The sequence below is a fragment of the Mustela putorius genome, unplaced genomic scaffold (genome assembly GCF_011764305.1).
Source record: "Mustela putorius furo isolate JIRA1106 unplaced genomic scaffold, ASM1176430v1.1 tig00000508_pilon_pilon_pilon, whole genome shotgun sequence".
In the NCBI taxonomy this organism is placed as follows: domain Eukaryota; kingdom Metazoa; phylum Chordata; class Mammalia; order Carnivora; family Mustelidae; genus Mustela; species Mustela putorius.
Genome location: NW_025421402.1, coordinates 18,577,875 through 18,601,260, shown reverse-complemented (window position 1 = coordinate 18,601,260; position 23,386 = coordinate 18,577,875). Strand labels below are relative to the sequence as shown.

The following is a 23,386-nucleotide window of genomic DNA, read 5'->3' as shown; positions in this document are numbered from 1 at the left end:
ATAAATTGCTTTCTTTCTTAAATTGAGGTTCAGCTAAAATACCAGAACCTTCTCAGACATCTTAAGAGTGGTGTTGCTTTTCAAGAGGATGCAGAAACCCGAATCCAAAAGACATTCTTTAAGAAATGATCAGTATTTTACCTGCAGATGACGGCCATTAACTGGATATATGACCAGTGGTCACAGAAGTGATTGTGAACCTTGTGTTTGTTGCAGCAAAAAGAAAACACAGGTCAAAGGATACTTACTGCCGGCTCTGGTCCCTGGGACACGTGGTATAGGTTGCCTGTTAGCCATTTCTAGGTTCACCTGTGACTGTTGAAAATAGTTCTTAATTATGCAGGTAAATCCTAGGAAGCTTTATATTAGAATTAGTAACGGCGACGCATCCAGCCCCGCTGCTGCAGAAGCTGTGAGCGCAGAACACTCCGCAGAACAAGCAGAGAGAAGGCATTTCGGCTGGAGAGTCTGCACGAAGCACCTGACTTTCTATCTGACTGTGTCTGTAGATACGAAGTCATCTGTCACAAAACTCTGGTTTTTAGGGGTTGTCAGTGTCAGAAATCTGGGGAGGCAGCTGCCAATACCCTGTTCTTTTCAAACCTATCTTTTTGGCCTTTCTCTTATCACTTTCACTGTGTCTAGAAAATCTAGCCATTTATTTAATAAATTTGAGTGCCTGCTCTGTGCAAAGTACCAGAGCACATAGTAGTGAGTCAACATGATTTTTCCTCCTCTTGGCTTTAACTCCTTGATGTCGTCTATTTTAGCTGCAGAATAAGGCGACGGAGTGCACAGGGAGGTGGAGCGATGAGCTGGGCCTGAGGCTTGTTAGAAGGAGACAAAGCCCCGGGGAGGTGGTCCCGGGGAGGTGGTCCCGGCCGACAGCAGCGTGCTGACCGCTCTCCTGTCCTCGCGATGACAATAGCTGGAAAACCCTGTTCTGCCACACCGCCAGGCTTAAAATGACAGATACAGATGCGTTTCTGTGGCTCAGTAGGGGACGTGAAACCAGAGTCTGATCCACTTCACTGGAAGATTTAAGAGTTTGGAATGTCAGTAGTACTGAAGTGATTTAAAGTATTTAAAAATATGAACAAAAATGTTTTATTCATTAAGTCTCACATAATGGGGCTATTTCAAAATAGCCAGAGCCAAATTTTGGCACTCACTGGGTGGCTTAGTCGGCTAAGTGTTGAGTCTTGGTTTCAGCTCAGGTCGTGATCTCGGGGTCATGGTCTCAGGGTCATGAGATCAAGGCCCATGTCAGGCTCTGTCCTCAGTGTGGAGTCTGTTTCAGATTCTTTCCCCCTACCCCACTGCCCCACCGTGTGCTCACTCTCTCTCTCTCTCTCTCAAATAAATAAAATGTTTTAAAATAACCCTTTCTGGATTCTATATCCCTTTAGCCTTGAAACTTTTGTCTGCTTGCAGCTGCTACTTCTCTTGTCCGTTCTCTGAAGCCTCTTCATGTGCCCTCTTGCTAAGCTTCCCGCGGCTCCGACAGCGGTAAATGGAGCCGCCGTTCCCGCGCCGCCTCCTGCTTGCTCTCCGCATTTACCGACCGATTCCTGCTTGCTCTCCGCATTTACCGACCGATTCCCCGCCTCTCTGAAACACATTCTTCCTCGGCCTCCTGGTTTCCCTTCCATCTCTCGGGTCCTTTTCTCTCATCTCTTTGTATTTTCTGATCCTTCCAATTCTCTCAAGTTTCCTGGGTGACCTCCTGTAGTTTCTTGTCAGCATGCAAGTTCATATATTCCCAGCTTGACCGCCACCCCTGAGCTCCAGACTCCGTTCGAGCTGGCTGTCTGACAGGTACACCGGACAGGGTCCCTGCTCCTACAGCTCTCATCTCTGTCTTCCCTTCATCTCAGTTGCAACATCAGGTTCGATGCCTCATGTCCCCGTGCCTGTTCTGTTTCATATCTCCCATCCACTTGCCCAGCAAATGCTACTGACTCTAACCTCAAAACAAATTCCGGATATACCCATGGCGGCCTGTGCACCCGTATAGCCACACAGGGCCGTGTGCTTGGTTGAAGGCTCTGCGGTTACTGTCTTGAAACTTTTTTTTTTTTTTGAGATGTTATTTATTTTAGAGAGAGAGCATGGGGGGAGGAACAGGAGAGGGAGAAGCCGACTCCGCACTGGGCGGGGTTCTGTCTCACAACCCTGAGATCATGACCTGGGCCGACATCAAGGGTCAGAGTCTCAGCCGCCTGAGCCACCCAGGCTCCCCGTCTTGAAATTCTTAATAATGAAGAAAAATCTTTAACTTGTCATTTATCAATGACAAAATTGATCACACTAACCGTTTTTAAGTATACGCTTCAGTATTAAGGATATTCGCATTTTTGGGTAACCAATGAGCAGAACGTTTTCATCTTGCCACATTGAAACTATACTCATTTTTAAATACTGTCCCCTCCCAAACTACCAGTCTTCCTGCTTCTATGAATTTGACTACTTTAGATAAGTAGCTCATGGAAGTGGAATCATACTATATGTGTCTTCTTGTACCTGCTTATTTCACCTAGCAGACTGTCCTCAAGTTCCTGTAGTAGCATGTGTCAGAGCTCCCTTCCTTCGTATGGACCATGTATGCACGTATAACATGTATACATACGTACATATACACACATATGTTCCACATTTTGTTTCTCCTTCCATCTCTCAGTGGACACTTGGGTGTGTTCCCCTCTTGGCTCTTGGGGATAGTGCTGCTATGAACATGGGTGTGCAAATACCTCCTGGAGACCCTCCAATCAATTCTTTTGGATATTTGCCAGAAAGTAGAATTACTGGATCAAACAGTAAACATCTTTTTAATTATTCGAGGAACTGGCATACCGTTTCTCAGAGACTACACCATTTAAAATTTGACTTTTTCAACAAAAAGCCTTGCACTTCCATTTCCTGCCGAAGCCCCGTGCGTTACGCAGCGGTTCTGTCTAGATGCTCCCTCTTCCCACCTGCTCTAGGTCACCAGCCTTTGTTTGGATCAGTGCAATCGCCTCCAGACGGTGCCTCTGCTCTCTTGTAAGCTCAACCCAGGATTCAAAGAGTCTTCTAAGATCTAAATTAGTTCTTGTCATTCTACTGCTCTCCTGGCTCAGGACCCCACGTGATCGTCCTCCTCCCGCCATCTCCTCTCAGGCCTGATAACCTGCTTCTCTCTCTCAGTCACTCCTCTGCAACCAGACTGAGCTCCTTTGATGCTCCTTGAACTTACCATACTCAAGGCTTCCTCTGCCCAGAAACTTCCTTTTGGGCGTCTACATGGCTCATTTCCTTACCTCCTTCAGATCTGTACTCAAGAACATCTCTGTCAATTTTTCCCTGACTACTTTATTTACTTATTTATTTATTTTTAAGATTTTATTTATTTATTTAACAGAGAGAGAGATCACAAGTAGGCAGAGAGGCAGGCGATGGGGGGGGCGTGGGGGATGCGGGGCTCGATCCCAGGACCCTGGGATCGTGACCTGAGCCGAAGGCAGAGGCTTAACCCACTGAGCCACCCAGGCGCCCCTTGACTACTTTATTTAAAATAACACCCCAACACCTATGTCAGCACTGTACCCCTCTTCTCTGCTTCATTTGTGTCCATAATTCTTACTACCATTGGACAGTCCATACATTTCATGACTAATTTGTTAATTGTCTCTCTCCCCCATAAGAGTATAAGTAAGCTTCACAAGGGCAGAGACTTTCCTCGGTTTTGTTCACTGTCATCTCCCTGAGTCCAAGACCGTGTGTGACACGTAGGAACTTAGCGTTTGTTGCATGAATGTATGAGTGGGACAGTCTGTGTGCAGGGATGTGCACCATCTGGTGGTATTAGAAGTCTCACTGTTACAGCATCAGCTGAATTGGAGATCATTTCTGAGCTGCTGAGGAAATTATAAAGGCCGCATGAAGGTTGTCAGGTTTTAGTCAAAGTCAGTATACTAGTGAAGGTTCTGTTCTCCAGATGAATAAAACCAATAGGGTGCCTGTACAAACAGAGAGCTTTATCGTAAGGAATTGGCTCATGCCATCACAAAGACTGACAAGTCCCAAGATCTGCAGAGTGAGAAAGCAAGCCCGAGAACCAGGGGCCTCAGTGGTGTAGAAAGACCACAGCGTGGCGACCCAGGAAGAACTGATGTTTTGGCTTAAGCCTGAAGGCAGGAGAAAACCAGTGCCCTAACTTGAATTCAGGCCGTCAGTCAGCAGGAGGGATTCTCTCCTCCTCACAGGAGGGTCAGCCATTTTGTTCTGTTTAGGACTTCGGCGGAAAGGTGAGGCTCAACCACATCGGGGAGGGCAGCCCGCTCTACCTGGTCTACGGACTCGAACACCAGTCTCTTCCAAAAAGACACCTTCACAGCAGCACTCAGAATGATATCTGACCAAATGTCTTGAGTACCTGGCGGCCCAGTCAACTTGACACATAAAATTAACCATCACACACTTTAAATTCAGAAGAGATTGAGTGTAGTTGTTTCAGTCTACATTTCTGTGAAGGGTTGGTTGACGGTAGGCAGTCTGCTCAAAACAATAGAGGCCGCTGCTGTTTTACATATTCCAGACCTGGTCAATCTTTATGGTTTATAAGTGACAGGTGATAAGATTAAAGCCAAAAAAAATTTCCTTGCATCAGCTGAATCAACTTACTATAATTCGGCTTTCTTCCTGAAACCAATGGGGTTCTGTCAGTAGTGCCTTCAGCTTAAAGGCACTTCATCTTTTCTGAACATGAGGAATGTTTTCCTCGCCTTCTTTATGGAGAATGTTTGGATGTCAGGTGTTCGTTGATTCCAAAGAACAGACAAGGTGGTAGAAAAATCACCCGAGCTTCATCTTTAGCTTTTACTTATCATCGCTCTGACCTGTGGATTAGTGACTCCTAGACATGTTCGCTGTTCCGTGCACTTAACCGAATTCAAAATATTTACCTGGACAAGACATGACGGTCACGTCCAATGGCTTTCCTCACCTGAGTCGTTACCGCACGCACCAAGGCGGGAAAGGCCGACCCCAAGGATGGACTTCTGTGTGGTTCCAAGACACAGAGACCCTTGGCTTTTGTAACGAAGCACACAACAAACCAACGGACAAACAAAACCCCCTCAAGTCTGCGGCTGGAGCCGGTGTCTTCAATCTCCCTGAGTGCCAGCTCACGTGACATCTCTTGGTTAATTGCCCTTTAAACTGTTTTATAGCTTTATAGCAGCCTATAAAAGGTGATTTCCAAATATGACAGGTGCTGAAAGGCTGAAGGGGAGACTTCTCCAGGAGTCCTAACAGCTAAACCTGTAGCTCAGCCTTCCCCGGGGAGAGGGCCAGGAGCCCCGGAGGAGCCCCGCGCGATGGGGCGATACTCGGGCCGGAGCTTCCGATTAATCTTCATGTGCGCGGTGAGCGTCCTGCTCTTCGTGGCGGAGCTGGTGATCGCGCACATCGGCAACTCCCTGTCCTTGGCCTCCGATGCCTTCGCCGTCCTCTCCCACTTGGTGTCCATGGTCATCGCTGTGTTCGGCGTGCGGGCCAGCAGCGTACAGCGGCACAGGAAGAGCACGTTCGGCCTCCTGCGGGCCGACGTGGTGGGAGCGTTTGGCAACTCCATCTTCGCCGTGGCCCTGATGCTCGGCATCCTGCTGGAAGCTGTCAAAAGGTTTATTCATCCCCAGAAGACGGAGGAGCCGCTGCTGGTTCTCAGCGCTGGCATCATCGGGCTGTTCTTCAACGTCCTCAACTATGTCATCTTGGACTGCTGCTACTGCTCGGCCCACGGGCCCCCGGGGGACCCCGAGACAGGTAAGCTGTCCTCAGCTGTCCTAGCAGAGTGGGTCTGCTCGTGTCCCTGACTTTCCAGAAGCTCTTCCTCAAGGGAATTGCCTGCAGTCCCAGGTTCCTTGTGAGCCGTGGTGGGGGTGACTGTATGGGGGGGGGGTTCCTTCTTTAATTTTTAGTCACTAGGAGTGGAAGGTGTTCAGAGAAGTGGAGAGGTTGGAAAGGGACCGAGCAGGGCACAGAGGGAGCCGTTTGGAAGGAAGCCGATGGGGCACTGAGAACAGCCTCATTTAATCAAGGGCCAGATGCAACGTAGCTGTGTTTGAATTTAAAAATAATATTTTAGTGTTCCCGTAAGATTTGTTCAAAAAACACTAGACTACCTAACCAGCAGATATCAAGCAAAGTGTCAAACAAGCAGCTAGAAATCAACTAGCTAGGCTGATAAATTCTTAGGAATGGATATTGGAAGAATTTATGTAGAACAGAGGAAAAATAAAGGAGATGATCTAGTCCTTACTTTTTTTTTAGATGGAAATATTTATATTTATTGATTATATGCATCCAACCTATTTGAGAAAAAGGAAAACTATTGACACGTGAACCTTTAGATGGGACTTACGGTGGGTATCAAATGTTCTGGGTCATCTGTCAAGAGAGGGAGTTGAATCTTGGAAGAGAACAAGACATCTAAAGCAATACATTCATAATCAAGTAGGAGACGGAAACATGTTTCTTTATTGCCACAATAGGAATTAAATATACATAACCATCTTCTTGCAGAAGAGAGGAATTTCCAGCCCCACCGCATGAACAGACCAGGTTTAAACACGGTTCTCTAGCAGAGGGTAGCATTAGTGTTAGCCCGCCTAGCCTGGCTGCCCACAGGTAATGCAGACGTCGGAAGGACTAAGGGAGATCCTACGCGTTCAGCCCTTGAACAGGTGCTTGGTAAAGAGTAACTCTTGTTTTTTAAAACATCAAAATGCAGGACTTTGAATGATGTAATAATCCAGTAGCATTGAATTCTAATTGCTCATCTGGATTCTAAGAAATTTCAGTGTATGTCTTATTTGATGCGAATCTGTTTCATCTCACTTGTCGGGGTGTTCTACTACGAAGCCTGGGGAGCCTTAGTTCTAAGTTTGCGTTTTTCAGAGTGTTCCTCCTGTCCTTGCTACCAGTGTAAATTGTGTCAGCTGGGTCCAGTCCTTGATCCGATCTCCGTCTACATTTCCCTACCGGTAGGATGTATGTTATGAGCTCGCCTATAGTATGTATTAACTATAAAAGGGAACAAAGAAACTAGAACCTATATCTGTATTCAATTTAATGAATCAACTAAAGCCTCATCTTTTAAAAAGACAATGATGAGAGGGGTACCTGGGTGGCTCAGTGGGTTAAGCCTCTGCCTTCGGCTCAGGTCATGATCCTGGGGTCCTGGGATCGAGCCCCGCATCAGACTCTCTGCTCAGCAGGGAGACTGCTTCCCTTCCTCTCTCTGCCTGCCTCTCTGCCTATTGTGATCTCTCTCTCTCTCTGTCAAATAAATAAATAAAATCTTAAAAAAAAAAAAAAAGACAATAATGGTTAACTTGGGACCCTAAACTTTGTTTCCATCTATCATTACATAGAAATTATTACTTGAGATTCCAGATTATAAAATTCACATATTAATATTTATTTCTTAGTGCTAGGTATGATTTTAAGGCAAGGAAGGAGATTTCAAGCAAATGATTCGTATTGGCCGTGGAGCTGCTGCCATTACTGAACTTGCCATATTGTTTCAGATGTGATATAGACCTGCATATAGCAAAGGCAGTTTAGGCAAAGGGTGTGACTCTTTGACCAGTGTGAAAATTGATAGACAACTGTAATTTTATTTTTATAAGTTGAATTATTATCAGGTCTTAGTTCAGCTGTTGTTTGGGAAGTGGTGCTTTCCAATGTCTATGACCATGCTAAAATGACAAAAAGAGGCTTAAGACAAATATTTCACCCTGACTCTATCAGTTTCTATTGCCTGAATTCCAGAATCTCCATCTTCTCTTAAAGAGTCAAATGCTATATAGTTTGCTACTTTACCCAACTATAGTGTTAGATATACACATACAGCTAATTTTTTAAACGTTTTTAAATTTATTTGACACAGAGATAGAGAGCACAAGTAGGCAGAACAGCTGGCAGAGGGAGAGGGAGAGGGAGAAGCAGGCTCCCCGCTGAGCAGGGAGCCCGATGTGGGGCTCGATCCCAGGACCCTGGGATCATGATCTGAGCTGAAGGCAGACGCTTAACCGACTGACCCACCCAGGCACACCTACAGCTAATGTTTTAAGAATCATGTTCTAGGGGCGTCTGGGTAGCTCAGTGGATTAAAGCCTCTGTCTTCAGCTCAGGTCTTGATCTCAGGGTCCTGGGATCGAGCCCCACACTGGGCTCTCTACTCGGTGGAGAGCCTGTTTCCCCTCCTTCTCTTTCTGCCTGCCCTCTCTGTGTGCTTGTGATCTCTGTCTGTCAAATAAATAAATAAAAATCTTAAAAAAAAAAAAAGAATCATGTTCTATGTTCACTTTATTTTGGTAGCTTTTCGTATTGCATTATTCTATTATTAGTTTCAGATTGTTTAAGCCCTCCAAGTGATTTTAGCATAGCTATTTCACTTCTTGACGTTATATCTTGAATTAGGTATTTAGCACTTTTACTAAAACATACATTTTGATATCTTTCCCATCACCTTAATAAGTTTAAAGCAAACTTTTGGATGAATCTCATACACTGACACTAACCCAATTTTAATTATCTTTCATTTCAAGAAGAAATGTGATTAGTCCATACTATTAATTTATACCAGGAGGTGTACAATATGAAAGAAAATGACTCTAGACTTTAGAAGATTTGACCTAACAGATAATTATTATATCCTAATTTACTAAGATAAAGAATTTCTGTATGTCTAGAGCCCTGACTTGTAGCTCTGTGGTACTTCCTGGGTTAGTGACCAAAACCAAGATAATCCATGATGGTTTCTGTGGGATCTATGGCCAGAGTGTTTACTTAGTTAGCAAGCCTTCAGTGTTTCCTGGTTCTGTGGATCTCTAACTCGTTCTGCTTGATCTGTCTGAGGTGGGAATTGTTGTTTGACATCATAGGAAAGTAAAAAATAAGACTACTCACTTTAAATTAAATATGAACAGACTAGATAGTCTGTACAGCTAAGACTTAAAACATCCCTAGGATTCATGGAGTGAGGGAAGTTGGAGGATGAGACAGATGGAGCCAGAAATTAAACAAACAAACAGACAAACAGAAGAAAACCAAAAAAGCTCTGGGAGAAAAGGAACGTGTAGACGATTTGGCTGAGATGAAGGAACCTCGAAGCTCTGGGTCAGTCCTTGGCCGGCGTGAGTCCGTCCTTGACGTGAAAAGTGATCGGGGAGGCAGGGGGTTTTGGCTAAAGTAAAAGGCAAAATGAAAAAAGTAAAAATCTCAAGCATGAAAGAAAAAACAAACAAGAGGGAAGGATTGAAATGTGGATGGCTTCGTGTGTATTTGCAGAAGCGGTGGGGGGTTAAAACGACATGTGAATTCGGAACCCTGGAGATAGAGGACACCAAGGATTTTCTTTCTCTAGACTTCGGGACTAACGCTGCTTTGTTTACATTTCTCCCTACTCTTTGTTTACTTGATTTTCACTTTGTCTTTTAGGTCTAGATTTTATTTTTGATTATTTCTCAGCATTGAGTTTTCTTTAGAATAAAATGAATACAACTCTCTATGCCCTTACCTGACACTTGAACAGATAAATACCTTTATGTATACTGTTTTTTTTTTTTTTAAGATTTTATTTACTTATTTGAGAGAGAGAGAAAGAGGCACAAGCAGGGTGGAGGGAAGGAGCAGTAGACTCGCTGCTGAGCAGGAAGCCAGATGTGGGGCTCCATGCATCCCAAGGTCCTGGGATCACGACCTCAGCCGAAGGCAGACGCTCAACAGACTGAGCCACCCAGGTGCCCCTGTACACTGGCCTTTATTTTAAACCAGAAGCAATTTTGTGCAGCTATGTCTGGGCTAGATTAGGCTTGCCATTTATATATATTTATATAATATATACGTGGCAAATTTATATTGGAAATAGCTGCTTTTTATTTATTTCTTTAATTAATTAATTAACTAATTTTACCAAATGCCTTTCCCTTAAATTTACTTGAAGTGTTTTTGAGTCCGAACTGTGTTGATTTTCTCTCTCTCCTTTTGTCTCCCCCTCTCTCCTTCTACTCTGCCCGCCCCCCCCCCTCTTTCTCACCACCTCCCCGACTTTATGTTTCTCCAACCAAATCACTAGAGGCAGTGACAGCAAAGTAGTCCACAAAATTCCTGGTTGCAGAAGGTTTTAGCACACAGCTGACTGGCTGCTCTCATCCGCTCCTAGTCTTTACTAGTCAGTCCTACTTAGGACTCGGGACTCCAGCCTGATGGAAGCCTTTCACAGTCCTTAGGCAGTCCTGTAGACTCTGAAGCCTTAGACAGTCCTGTAGACTCTGAAGCCTTAGACAGTCCTGTAGACTCTGAAAGCAGATCTGCTTTCCTTTTCTTGTAGAGCAAATTCTACCCAGAGACAAGCAAAGGAAGCAAGGCTCTGCGAGTTTCAGGAGGGGCCAGAGGGCATCTGTTTCCACTCTCCTAGTAGCCAATACTGGGCAGTCCCTAAGAGGGCAGCACACTTTCGAGCACAGCTTTTCACACGAGAAGGGGGAAGGTTTTCTAGGGATGAGTTCCCCTTCTCGTTCAGAGGCAGGATTGGAATGATTTGGAATTTGCAATAATTATTATGTAATTGTAAGAATCATGCTTAATTCCCAGAAGCTGGTACTTCGCCATTTGTCCGTATCTGACACCATTGTTTTCCAAGCACCTTGTCGGCTTCTGAACAATGAAGTTCCACATGAGGGTTCAGTGATAAGTACACACACTCCTGTCACAGCTCACATATTGTCCCACTGTAGACGCTTCATATACTCCCATACACCTCTTTCCGTCGGCTCACGGCGCCGTGGGGAGCCCCTCTCTTCTCTGGTTGCCCAGTGACAGGGCTCGGGGCAGTTCTAGGCAGTGAATAAGAAAGATTAACTGAAGATTGAAACATAGGAACTATTTCACATTTGCAAAGTCAAATTCAACTGAAGAAAAAAGAGGATAAAGCAGCTCCTTTTTCTAAGCCATTTTCTTCTAACATACAGAGGCTGCTCTGACTGATATCTGGGTTAAATTTTAATGAAAACCAAGTGCTTATTGACGTCTGTGGGATGTCAGGCACTTGGAAAGCATACAAATAATAGCCCCAGCACCGTATGGCATACATTTGGAGAACTGTATGTTTTATGAAAAAATTAGAATGTATTGCACTGAATTCGAGAATTGTGTGTATTATGAGACAATATTTGCTCTTTTCATTTGCAGACAAGGAAACAGGTTGAGTTCATGGAAGAGTGACAAAGAAATTACAAAATTCATTCTAGGCCCTTAATTAAAGGTCTTATTCTGCTTCACCAAGAAAAGAAAAACAGTGAAAAATCGCTTGGCAATATTCATAAAATAGCAGGTCAAAAAGTGGCAATGAATACACTGTAAAGTGAATCCCAATTCCAGCAGCTGAGTGATCTCCAGAAAGTCACTCAAACTTTCTAAACCCCAGTTTCTCCATCTGTAAAATGGGTAGGTAGTATCTAGCTCCTAAGGGTGTTGCGAGGATGAAATTACATGGTGTGTGAACTACTCACCGTAGCACCTGGTGGTGGTGGTTCGTAGTGATTGTCCAAAGGCTGAAGGGACAAGGAATGAATGAAATATTAGGAACACCCCTTTGCGGACAAGTCCCTTGTTCTGCTCCACAACCACGGCTGGCAGCCCGCCCTATCCCTGGTCAGCACTCATCATTGTTTGCTGTTACTTATACATTTGGTAATACAGGTCCATCGCTAGTCCTGGAAAACCACACAATACACGTGTATTGTGGATGACGGGTGGCATCCTTAGTGGGGTCAACTGGCAGGTTCCCGAAAATACAGGCTCTGGAACTTCTCCCCTCCTGCTCTGGGTCTGACAATGGAGAAGATACTTAACCACTTTGAGCCTCATCTCATGTATCATGATACCAGTTTTCAAGAATCGATATGCTTTTCTTTTGATAAATACGAATACTTTCACAATGCATGATTTTTCAAAGGGTTCTTATGTTACCTTCCTTGCTTTCGGTGCTCAAGATAACACTTTGTAGAAGGCCATTGCTTATATTTTCCAACTGTTAAAAATTATATATTTTAAACCGTTGTAGTGGCATTAACATCAGAATAGGACACTCAAGAAAATAATGCAAATGTAGCTTGTATTTCCAAGTTGCAAATGAAGAAACCAAGGCACCAAAGGTTTTGAGGTTAACCCAAAGTTGATGCTAGAACCAGGACTTTGCATTTTCATATGTCTATCCTACCATAAGGCGATTTGCCTTTTAAATGTTTCCCTACTGTTCTGTCTTGCGAATAGTGACATTCCCATTTTCTTTATCAAAAGCCTTCATTTTCCGAGAAGGTGGGCTGAAAGTAAGCTTATTATTTTGGTTTTCTTTTGGCCAGATGCTTACACAATGTAAAAAGTATACTTATTACTTTTCTCCTCTGCCTCAGTCTTCTGAAAGAGACAGTAGTTAACATGGTTTTTATAAAACATTATGTATCACTGTTTCTGATGACTATGGCGTTTTTATAAGCGGCAATAAATCTGGTGATTCCATTTTCTTAGAAATCATCTTCCAAAGTCCATGTCCTGTTATTTATTGTCTACGTCTAAGGTGTTGAGAGGATTTTGAAGGAAGTAATTTTTAATAAAGTATATCCGTGCTCCTGTTCTTCGTTTTTTTTTTTTTTTTAAAGATTTTATTTATTTATTTGTCAGAGAGAGAGAGAGAGCACAAGCAGGGGGAGCAGCAGACAGAGGGAAAAGCAGGCTTCTGCTGAGCAAGGAGCCTGATACGGGGCTAGATCCCAGGACTCTGAAAAAAGGCAGAGGCTGAACCGACTGAGCCACCTCAGTGTCCTTGTGTTCTTGTTCTTTATTTGCTGGGACAACACTAAAAATACTTCAGCCCAATAGGCCATAGGAATAAGATGATCCTTAACTCAGGCCAATGAAAACTCAAGGTTGGTTCCTTAGAGGAGAGCCGCAGAGAAGTCAGGTTGAAGGAGACACTGTCGGGATGAGCCGCCTGTTTTCTGGAGAATTCTTTACATGAAGAAACTGCCTGGAGATTTTGTAGGACCAGATGGAATGGAACCAACAACCAGCCTGATAGCTGATGCCTAAAGTCAACTGAGGACATTGTCGGGACATTATGGGACCAATAAATAACTTCCACCTTGAGTCTAGAGCTAAGTGAGAACTAAGGGATCAAAGATAGACAGCAATAGAAACAGAAGTCTAGATCTTGATAAAAGCTCGACTGGAGAATGTACCTTGAATGTCACCATAGGCCCAGCAGTAAACTTACCCTTCCTCTGACAAGCAGAGCTCAACAACTGGGGAAGCAGAGGTGGACCCCAAAACAGAGACAGTGTGTGTTGTCTGAGGGCAGGCCGTTGGAAGGGTAAAGCTCGGGAGGCGCTGAGCTGGGCTTCTTCCATTCCTTCACCTAAACCCACCAGTGAGAGAAGACCTTTCCACTCCAGGAGTGACTTCTTACCTGAAAGTTGGAGTGGGAATGAAGGCGGTCAGACATCGGTCACCCTGAAGGGCCCCTCATGGACCCACGAGACAAGAGGAATGGAGATCTCCGCCCTACCCTGTGCTGCTTCATGTATTCACTTCTAGCTCTCCTTAAAGGACTGAGAGAAGTTATCAGGACAGGGGTGCCCACTTTCTGAAGGCTTGGGCTCCCAGTGCCAACCACTGTTTCCTTTCCGCATTCTTCTTGGGACCAGTGCTAAGCCATTTAAAAACCCCTAGCGACTGACATGGAGGAGAACAGTAAGTGTATCAGTGATATCGACCCCGAGGACCAAAGGGTGGTCAGTATTGCTCACTAGAAATTACATGCTGACAGAAATGATAGCATCAAGACATTTTAATAATTCAATGTCAGCAGTATAAAAATGCCCCCAATTTATTTATTTTTTAAAAAGATTTTTTAAAATTTATTTGTTTGACAGAGAGAGATCACAAGTAGACAGAGGGGCAGGCAGAGAGAGGGAAGCAGGCTCCCCGCTGAGCAGAGAGCCCCATGCGGGACTCCATCCCAGGACCCTGAGATCATGACCTGAGCTGAATGCAGTGGTTTAACCCACTGAGCCACCCAGGCTCCCAAAAATGCCCCCAATTTAAAAGTGAATCCCTTCACCATATCAAATTAGGGGAGAAAAATCAAAATCCAAAGTAGATATGTTTGACCTGATGAGTTCCCGTCCAGAGAAATCAAAGCCTCTCATTATTGATTTGAAGGACAGCCCAAAGGCGCAGCACAATGAAACCACAGAACCCCCAGTCTCGTTCACTTGGAGCCCCATCTCAGTTGGAGTGTCGTCTCTGCCTGATGGAGCCAGTAGTTTTAGCCTGAATTGTTTTCCACTGGAATGGATGTCGTTCTTCAGGACATCCAAGTTGGATAAGTTGGACACCAAGACTTGGATGTGCTCCACCTTTCAAAGATCTCTTTATCTTTGGAGGGGTGCTTGGGTGGCTCAGTCAGTTGGGTGTCTGGCTCCCTGCTGAGCGTGGAGTCTGCTTCTCCTCTGCCCCTTCCCCATCCCCACACATACTCTTTCTCTAAAATAAATAAATAAATCTTAAAAAAAAAATCTCTTTATCTTTGGTTCTCTTCAGTTTTGCTACAGTATTTCCTGACGTGAATTTCTTTCTATTTATCCCACCTGGGAATCATTGTGCTTCCGAAATCTAAGCATTGGTATCTTTTATAAATTCCAGAAGATTTTCAGATACCATTTCTTCTAGCTTTGCCTCTCCCCTGTTCCTTCTAGTTTCTCCTCCCATCACACCAGTTAGATAATATCAGATCTTCTCATTCTGTCCTCCGTATTTTGTACACCGTTTTTCATCTTTTCCACTTTATGTTGTTCTGTGTTACGCTCTAGGTAGTGTGGGGAGATCTTCAGATTTGCCTTCACTTTTTCAGAAACTGATTCTGCTGCAATGGGCGTGGGTAGTCCTCTGCCATTTTGCCACATGTGTACATTTGTGTAATCCCCACCAAAATCAAGATACAGAGCTATTACCTCACCACAAAGCTATCCCTCCTGCCATGTTTTTATAATTATACCCACTGTCCCGCCCCTCACTCCCTATCTCTATGACCTTGAAGCCACTCATCTGTTTCCTTTGTTATTATAATTTCAAAAAAGTTATGTAAAAATAGAATCATACATATATAACCTTTAAAATTGGCTTTTCTCTTTTGGTATAATACTCTTAAGATCAGCCAAGTTGTTGTGTGTGTCAGTAGTTGGTTTCCTCATATTGCTGAGAAGTATTCCAAGGCTTGGATATAGTCAGATTTTTTAAAGCCATTCTGCCAATTGTTCTATTTTTTAATAGAACAATTTTTTGTTCTATTTTAATTGTTCTATTTATATCATCTACATTCAATGCAATTACTGGAGTTCGGGCTTAACCATTTCATTTTTATTTTCTGTTTGTTCTTTCTGTTTTTATTTCTCTATTTTCCTTTTCCTGTCTTCCTTGAACATCTTTTAGGATTCAGTTTTGATGGTCCCATATTTTTTGAGTTTTTGAGTATATCTTGGCATGTCTCTGTGTGTGGTTGCTCTAATCATTGCATTTCACATACGAATCTACCCGAGTGTGTCAGTACTGGTGTCCGTATTTTCCAGTTTGAAGTGTAGAAGCCTTACCTCCCTTTATGCCCCATTATCTTTTCCCCATTTACTTATTATTATTATTATTTTTAGAGGATGGAGGAGAGACAGAGGGAAAGGGAAAGAGAGAATCTTAAACAGGCTCCACTCCCAGCACAGAACCCAACACAGGGCTCGATCTCACAACCCTGAGATCATCACCTGAGCTTAACCAACTGAGCTACCCAGGCTCCCGTATCTTCCCCCATTTAGAGTTGTTACAGTCACACTCGTCCCTAAGATCCTGCTCATCCTTTTTTTAGGAGCCAGTAGAATGTTAATCCTTAACTTGCTTTGGAAACATTCAGTTTCTTTGCTTTTTTAGTTTTCTGAGTGGCTTTCAGCTTCTTCTTTTTGAAGTGTTTCTTTTTCTTAGTACTTCTCACATCTCCGTGGTGCAGCGGCTGTTCACAGGGAGCCCCTCATCTGAGCTGTTAGAGCCCGGCGTTACCTCTGTGAGCCGTTGGCCCTCACACCAGTGTCATCAAACTTTGATCTCACGTTTTCAACCAGCCAGCGACCATACTTTTCAGTAGATGCACAGGGACTGGAGTCATTGTGCTTTGTCTTTTGTTTTCTTGGTCAATTACCCATTCATTATAAAGGATACAACCTAAGGACAGTCAAATAGAAGAAATACCCGGGCAAGGTAGGAGGAATGCATGACAAGCTTCCATGCCCTCCCTGGGCGCACCATTTTCCCAGTCCAACCCAGAAGCTCTTGTTCAACGTCCCCCTCCTTTCTCTCTGTTGTTCAGATAGGATACTTTCTATTATCCTGTCTTCAGGTTTGTGGATTTTTCCTTTGTCTTTTCCACTCTGCTGTCAAGCCCATCAACTGAGGATTTTTTGGTGTTTTTTTTTTTTGTTTGTTTATTGTATTTTTCAGTTTTAAAATTTCCATTTAGTTCTTCTCTGTTTGTTGAGACTCTCTATTTTTTCATTTATTTCAAGTATATTTGTAATTGCTTGTTGGAGTATTTTTATGACAACTACTTTAAAATCCTGTCAGTGCCTCTTAACATCTGTGTCACCCAAGCATTGGCATTATTTTTCATTCAAGCAGAGGTTTCCCTGTTTTTTGGCATGACAAAATATTTTTGGTTGAGTCCTGGACATTTGGGGTTATAGGAGACTGTGGATCTTATTTACATTTTCTGTTTGAGCAGGTCTTCTCTGAAACTGTGCTGGGGGAAGGGGTGCTGCTTGTCATTGTAAGATGGGATTAGAAGTTCACATTCCCACTTGGCCTCTGTTGGCACCCAGCAGGCGTGAGAGGTCAGGCTCCCCCTTGGGCTTTCACGGATAACACTCTGGCTAGGAGGGGCAGGGGCACCTTCTACTGAGTTCTTAATATTAGCTACTTTTCAGTTATGTTGCTTTGATCTTCAGTCACACTGTCCATACTTTTCCTTTATTCCTGTATATTAAATACACTTAGTATGTGCTATCGTTGTGGTTTCAACATCAGCAACTTTTACATGTCTGATCTTGCTGTTTATTATCTTTTAAAATTTTTTTTAAAGATTTATTTATTTTAGAGGGAGAGAGAGAGCAGAGTGGGAGAGGGGCAAAGGGAAAGGGGGAGACAGAACCTCAAGCAAACTCCTGCCTGAGCACAGAGCCTGACAAGGGGCTCAGTCTCACGACCTTGCGATCATGACCTGAACTAAAGTGAGGATTTGGACGCTCAACTCACTGAGCCACCCAGGTGCCCTGCTGTTTAATTATTTTTGCTGCTTCTCTCAAGGTGGCTTCCTTTGTCTTGTTTTATGTGTTTCATGATTTTTTACCTAGAACTCACTCATGTTCAATGGAACTCTCTCTGAGGGAATTCTTTGAGAAATATTTAAGTACGGTCTTCCACACAAGATATGCATTTTATTTCTATCAGGTCCCTAAGGGTTTGACCAGCTTGTGAGCACCTAAAAAATTCTTTGCTTGAAAGCTGTTGTTGTTGTTCCTATTATCATTACAACATAAGTAACGTACATGTAGACAGTGTTCCCACATGAAGGCCATAGTATAGTTTCAGCTTCCTGTGGGAGAGTTTTTCCTCTTCACCCATAACCAAGGCTGAAGCGTTGCACTTTCTTTGCTGTCTCCTTTGCGGCAGTGAGTGTTTGTTTGATGGCTTCGTTTCATTTCAAACATTCACCAAGGGATTTCTCTTTGAGGGGATCTCTGATCCAATGCTCCCCTTTGTATGGATCTAAGTTTTGTCCCTTATGCCATCCGTGTCTACATGGCTATTAAAGTCAAAGACTGGAACATTTGTCTTTATTGGAAAGATAGCCTTCAGTCAGATCCTGGCTTCAACTCATCTTGTTGGCTTTTGACTTTCACTTCATTTTTGGTCCCTGAGTGTGTTCTTAATTTCCTGTCACACTTTTTGAAGAGTTCAAAAACTACAACAGAACCATATAATGGTATCCCAGAGCTAGAGCCCTTAATATAGATAGTCTTAGGTTCTCAGAGCTCAGCACCTAGGACCGCCTGGGCGGCTCAGTCATGGTTAAGTGTCTGACTCTTGATTTCAGCTCAGGTCGTGATCTGAGGGTCGCATTGGGCTCCACATACAGCAGGGAGTCTTAGATTGTCTCTCTCCCTCTGCCCCTCCCCTACGCATGCACACACACTCTCTCTCTCCTTAAAATAAAAATAAAATCCAAAAGAACAAACCAAAAAAACAAAACCAAAACCAAAACCCTCAGCACTTAGAATAAGCCAGGCCCTCATCACCACTTGCCAGGACTAGCAGAGGCAACGCTGTCAGGGGACAGGTCTGCAGACAGAGGGCGTCCTCTGGTTTTCTGCCTCTGCAATGCCAGCAAGATGGACCCAGACTGGCCAGGGCCTGGACCTGCACCCTTAGCTCCAGTGGTAACAAGAGGTTAATTATGTACCAAGTTTTCCACATCTGGTAAACACACCACATCCTTTCCCAAAGGGCGACATTTAAAATATTGCTGCCTGCTCACAGAGTTTAGAAATTTGCAACAACAACGTCCTCGGCTCCATATTTTATTTGAGGCATTTTTCTTTCCCAATCGGTGTGTGTGCGTGCGTGCATGTGTGTGAGTGTGTGTGTGTAAGAGAGAGAAAGAGAGGAGGGGGCGAAAGGGAGGAGGGAGGAAGGAAGAATGTTTTATTTATTTATTTATTTTTAAAGAGTTTATTTATTTATTTGACAGACAGAGATCACAAGCAGGCAGAGAGGCTGGCAGAGAGAGAGGAGGAAGCAGGCTCCCTGCTGAGCAAAGAGCCAATGCAGGGATCGATCCCAGGAACCCTGAGATCATGACCCGAGCCAAAAGCAGCCCCCCAGGAGGCCCGGAAGGAACATTCTAATGTCCATTTCCATCTTGAGCTCCTGTTCCCGGCTCTGTTGATAGTCACTCTCCTGTGGATGGGCTTTATTTATACCTCAGGGACAGCTGCCCCTGCTTTTAGCTTCAGAACCACTTAGGTCTGGGAACCCCGCTTCCCGCAGATGTATCTCCCGAACTCCATATTTGATTCAGGCTGAGTGTCGGGCTTAGCAATGTCCAAGCTGAAGCCATTTTGACCGTGTGTGGGGACTCCTGCTCCTACTTTATGCTCCTGCAGACACCCGGCTTTCCACAGCTTCGGAACGTTTCAGGCCTTGGGGTGGAGGGGTGTATATCATCCTGCTGAATCTCTCGTTCTGAAGTTTGGGAGGTGCTTCTGGTGTTTTGCTTCCTTTGAGTTCTTTTCTCAGAAACACTCAGTGTTGTTGTTGATGATTTAATGGTTTAATCAAGTTATTGAAATTGTTCCCTTTCCTTCTCTACCATGCACGAGGCTGGCATTTTTGTTGGACTTTTTTCTTTCCACTTAGTCATTGTTTTTTGGGTCAGACATTTGTTTTTCCTACGTGGATTTTTTTTTTTTTTTTAATTCTTATCACCGTGAGAAAAGTGAAGTCAGTGTTTTCAGGGTCTGCCAAAAGCAACTGTTGTCCAAACAAGTCTTGTCAACTCTCACCTCTTAGAGTTGGATCACCTCATGTGAAAAGCATTTTCCACTTAAATAAAACAGTTTAATGCAGGCCTGGTCTCAAGCTATCCTATTCTGGCCTCCGTCCCCTTCAGTGTGTTCCATTCTCCCTGAGCCAGTCCTGGAGTCCTAAGTGTCCGTTTCTGGACCTGTGCCCATAGGACACAGGCAAACCCTACATGCGCAGTAACTGTTTTGATTTGAAGTCCATCTAACAGTGCTTTAAATATTCTATGCTAATCTTCCTAGGCTTCTCCTCTCAAATAGCTCTGGATTTTGTGGAAGCTTTGTTTGTATAGACGTGCCAATCTTTCCACAGTGGTTCCTTGTTCTGGTTGCTGTGTAATGAACCACCACAGATTTAATGGCATAAAACAACAAGCATTTCATGATACTTGGGATTCTGTGGTCTGGAATTTGGAAAGGAACCAGCAGGAACAGCCCATCTGTCCCATGAGGTGTGGGGCCTCAGCTGGGAAGGCTCCGCGGATGCGACGGTGACTTGATGGCAGGTGGAAGCATCATCGTCCATCTGGTTTCTGGACTGGAAGGTCTCGACATCTAGGACTGCTGACTGGACCGTGAGCAAGGATGTCTCAGTGTAGCTTGGCTTCCTCACACTGGAGTGGCCTTGGGACATCGTACATGGTGTCTTGGGGTCTCAAATGTGAGTGCGCCATCAGACAAGATAGATGCCTCAATTGCTCTTTTGGTCCAACTTCAGGTTCTGCAGATTACAAACAAGTGACATCACAGGAGTGTCAAGCCCATGAACCCACTTTTTTTTTTTTTTAAGATTTTATTAATTATTTACTTATTTGAGAATGAGAGAGAGAGAGAGGGTTAGAGAGCAAGCACGTCTGAGTGAGGGGAGAGACAGAGGGAGAGGAAGAAGCAGACTCCCACAGAGCAGGGAGCCCGATGTGGGACTCCATCCCAGGACCCTGAGATCCTGACTGAGCTGAAGGCAGAGGCCTGACTGAGCTGAAGGCACAGGCCTAACTGACTGAGCCACCCAGGCACCCCTATGGACCCGCTTCTGATGGAAGGAACATTAAAGTCACCCTGTGGAAAAACACATAGAATAAAAGATATGTTGTGCCCATATTTGGAAGAAGCAACCTGCACAGCCCACCCTCAGGCTAACAGTGCACATCCCTTCCACATACAAAATCCACTTCCCAGGACTCCTGAAGTCTCCTCCCATGGGCCACTGTCTTCTGGCCCAGGCTCTTGGTCATCTCGGTCAGGGCCAGGCCGAATGAGGTTCCTCAGGGGCAGTTCCTCGAGTGTCTTCCCCCCCCGTCTGAAGATCTGTGAACTAGAGACACAAATGCCCTGCTCTCTGCACACCCAGCATACAATTGTGTGTGTGGTGGGGAGCAGTTTGTAGGACGGACTTCACAGAGCTGCCGTGTCCCGCAGTTGCTTTTACTTCAGACAATACTGGCAGCTTTAGAAGGATGACTTTTAGTACTTCCCTGGACCTGATTCTCTCTGGCGATGGTGGAAGCATTCCAGAGCCCAGTCTGCTCCCTGAAATCTCGACTTTCTGCCTCTGACCTGAAGGACGTCTTTGGTTCCCAGTCCATAGTCTGATCTGACCTAACCCCCTCCTTAAGAACATTTAGAGATGGGTGCATTCCCTTTTTCTTTTTTTGTCTGTCTCGCTTCAGGAAAACACCCTTCGTCTGATGCAATCTTCTGCTTTCTGAGAGCAAATTTCTCTCCCTTTCCCTTTCTACACAGTAAGACTGGAGCACAGAGTAAAACCAGTTTTAAAACTCTTGCTCACAAGGGGCGCCTGAGTGGTTCAGTGGGTTAAGCCTCTGCCTTCGGCTCAGGTCATGATCTCTGGGTCCTGGGATTGAGCCCTGCATTGGGCTCTCTTCTGGCACAGAGCCTGCTTCCTCCTCTCTCTCTCTCTGCCTGCCTCTCTGCCTACTTGTGATCTCTGTCTGTCAAATAAATAAATTAAAACATTTTTTTTTTAAAGCTAAGTATGTTTTAGAAAAAAACAAAAACTCGTGCTCATGAGAGCCTATTGAAACAGCCCTGCCTCGATGACAAGAGCCACTTTTTTCTGTGAGGCAGGAAGCTGCTGTGACACGACAAGGTCCAAATATGGCCAGGTTCACGCAGGAGCCTTCACGCCTCACAGCACCCACTCTGGTCCCGCCAGGAGCCTCAGCCCCCACGTGCTACTTTGGCCTGTAGAGTCTTAGCCTACTCCTTCTCCAGGCTCCTGGCAACTCACCAGGATGGTAGGGCTTAGGGACTAGTAAATCCTACTCCTTTCTTACTCTCCTAGGCTTGGAAACAACTGCTAGATAAGATACAGATGGCGTTTGAACATAATGCCAACTTTACTGTAGATATGACACAGCCCGGGATAAGACTGAGATGAGGAGCTGCAGAGAGCTTGTTAAGAATTCATCTGGCACCGAAGGGGCACGTGCACCCGAATGTTTATAGCAACAATGTCCACAATAGCCAAACTATGGAAAGAACCTAGATGTCCATCAACAGATGACTGGATCAAGAAGATGTGGTATATATACACAATGGAATACTATGCAGCCACCAAAAGAAATGAAATCTTGCCATTTGCGACAACATGGATGGAACTAGAGGGTATCATGCTTAGCGAAATAAGTCAAGTGGAGAAAGACAACTGTCATATGATCTCCCTGATATGAGGAAGTGGTGATGCAACATGGGGGCTTAAGTGGGTAGGAGAAGAATCAATGAAACAAGATGGGATTGGGAGGGAGACAAACCATAAGTGACTCTTAATCTCACAAAACAAACTGAGGGTTGCCGGGGGGAGGGCTTTGGGAGAAGGGGGTGGGATTATGGACATTGGGGAGGGTATGTGCTTTGGTGAGTGCTGTGAAGTGTGTAAACCTGGTGATTCAAAGACCTGTACCCCTGGGGATAAAAATATATGTTTATAAAAAATAGAAAATTAAAAAAAAAAGAAAGAAAAAGAATTCATCTGGCACATCTGGAAAGGTGAGAAGAGGTCAGCTGCGCATGCGCCACGCCTTCCCTCACACCTAGCAACTGACGTGGTTACCCTGCTTCTGAGAAAAGCTGCGGAAACGGAAGCAGAGAAAGAGGTGAAGAGTGTTGTTGTCCCCCATCCCCCGTGCCCACCCCAGGTGTCCCTGGGGAAATGCAAAGCTTGGGGAATGGAGAGGCTCCTGAACACAAACAAAAAGCTGTGAGCTCCAGTGTGAGCCACCTGCGTTCATTCCCTCCATCCCTCCTCGGTCTCTTCCTCCCACCCGCTTTCTTTTATTTTTTGTCTGTTCCTTCTTTTATCTCCTGTCATCCTGCAGGCTGCACAGGGGGGGAGTGTCAAGGAAGTCTCCCTCAAGAACTGTCTTTTTTGAGACCAAAGGCATGGGGAGGAGGAGTTGAGCGGGGGTAGAGAAGGTTCCAGGAGGTGAGAAGAGCATAAGCCACGTCCTGGAGAATGGGCAGGCTGAGAGAGAAGCAGAGGGATGAGCTTCGCTAGAGAGGAGTAGTGGGCCAAGACTGAGTCCTGGGGCTCACCGACATTTAGAAATGAAGAGGAGGGGGAGGAACTATCCATGACACATATGGAAAACCAGGAGGCTACCTTATTCGCGCGTCAAGTGGAGAGAGTCTTCAAAAAGGAA

At 44.6% G+C, this 23,386-nt stretch overlaps 1 protein-coding gene across 1 annotated transcript in view; it reads left to right on the top strand.

Moving 5' to 3' along the window:
• Positions 1–5,357: 5,357 nt before the first annotated feature.
• Positions 5,358–23,386, top strand: part of SLC30A10 (solute carrier family 30 member 10) — a 41,308-nt gene continuing 23,279 nt past the window's right edge. Inside the window, exon 1 of the mRNA XM_045081158.1 lies at positions 5,358–5,805. Coding sequence (XP_044937093.1) covers positions 5,358–5,805 — 448 coding nt within the window. The remainder of the gene's footprint in view (positions 5,806–23,386) is intronic.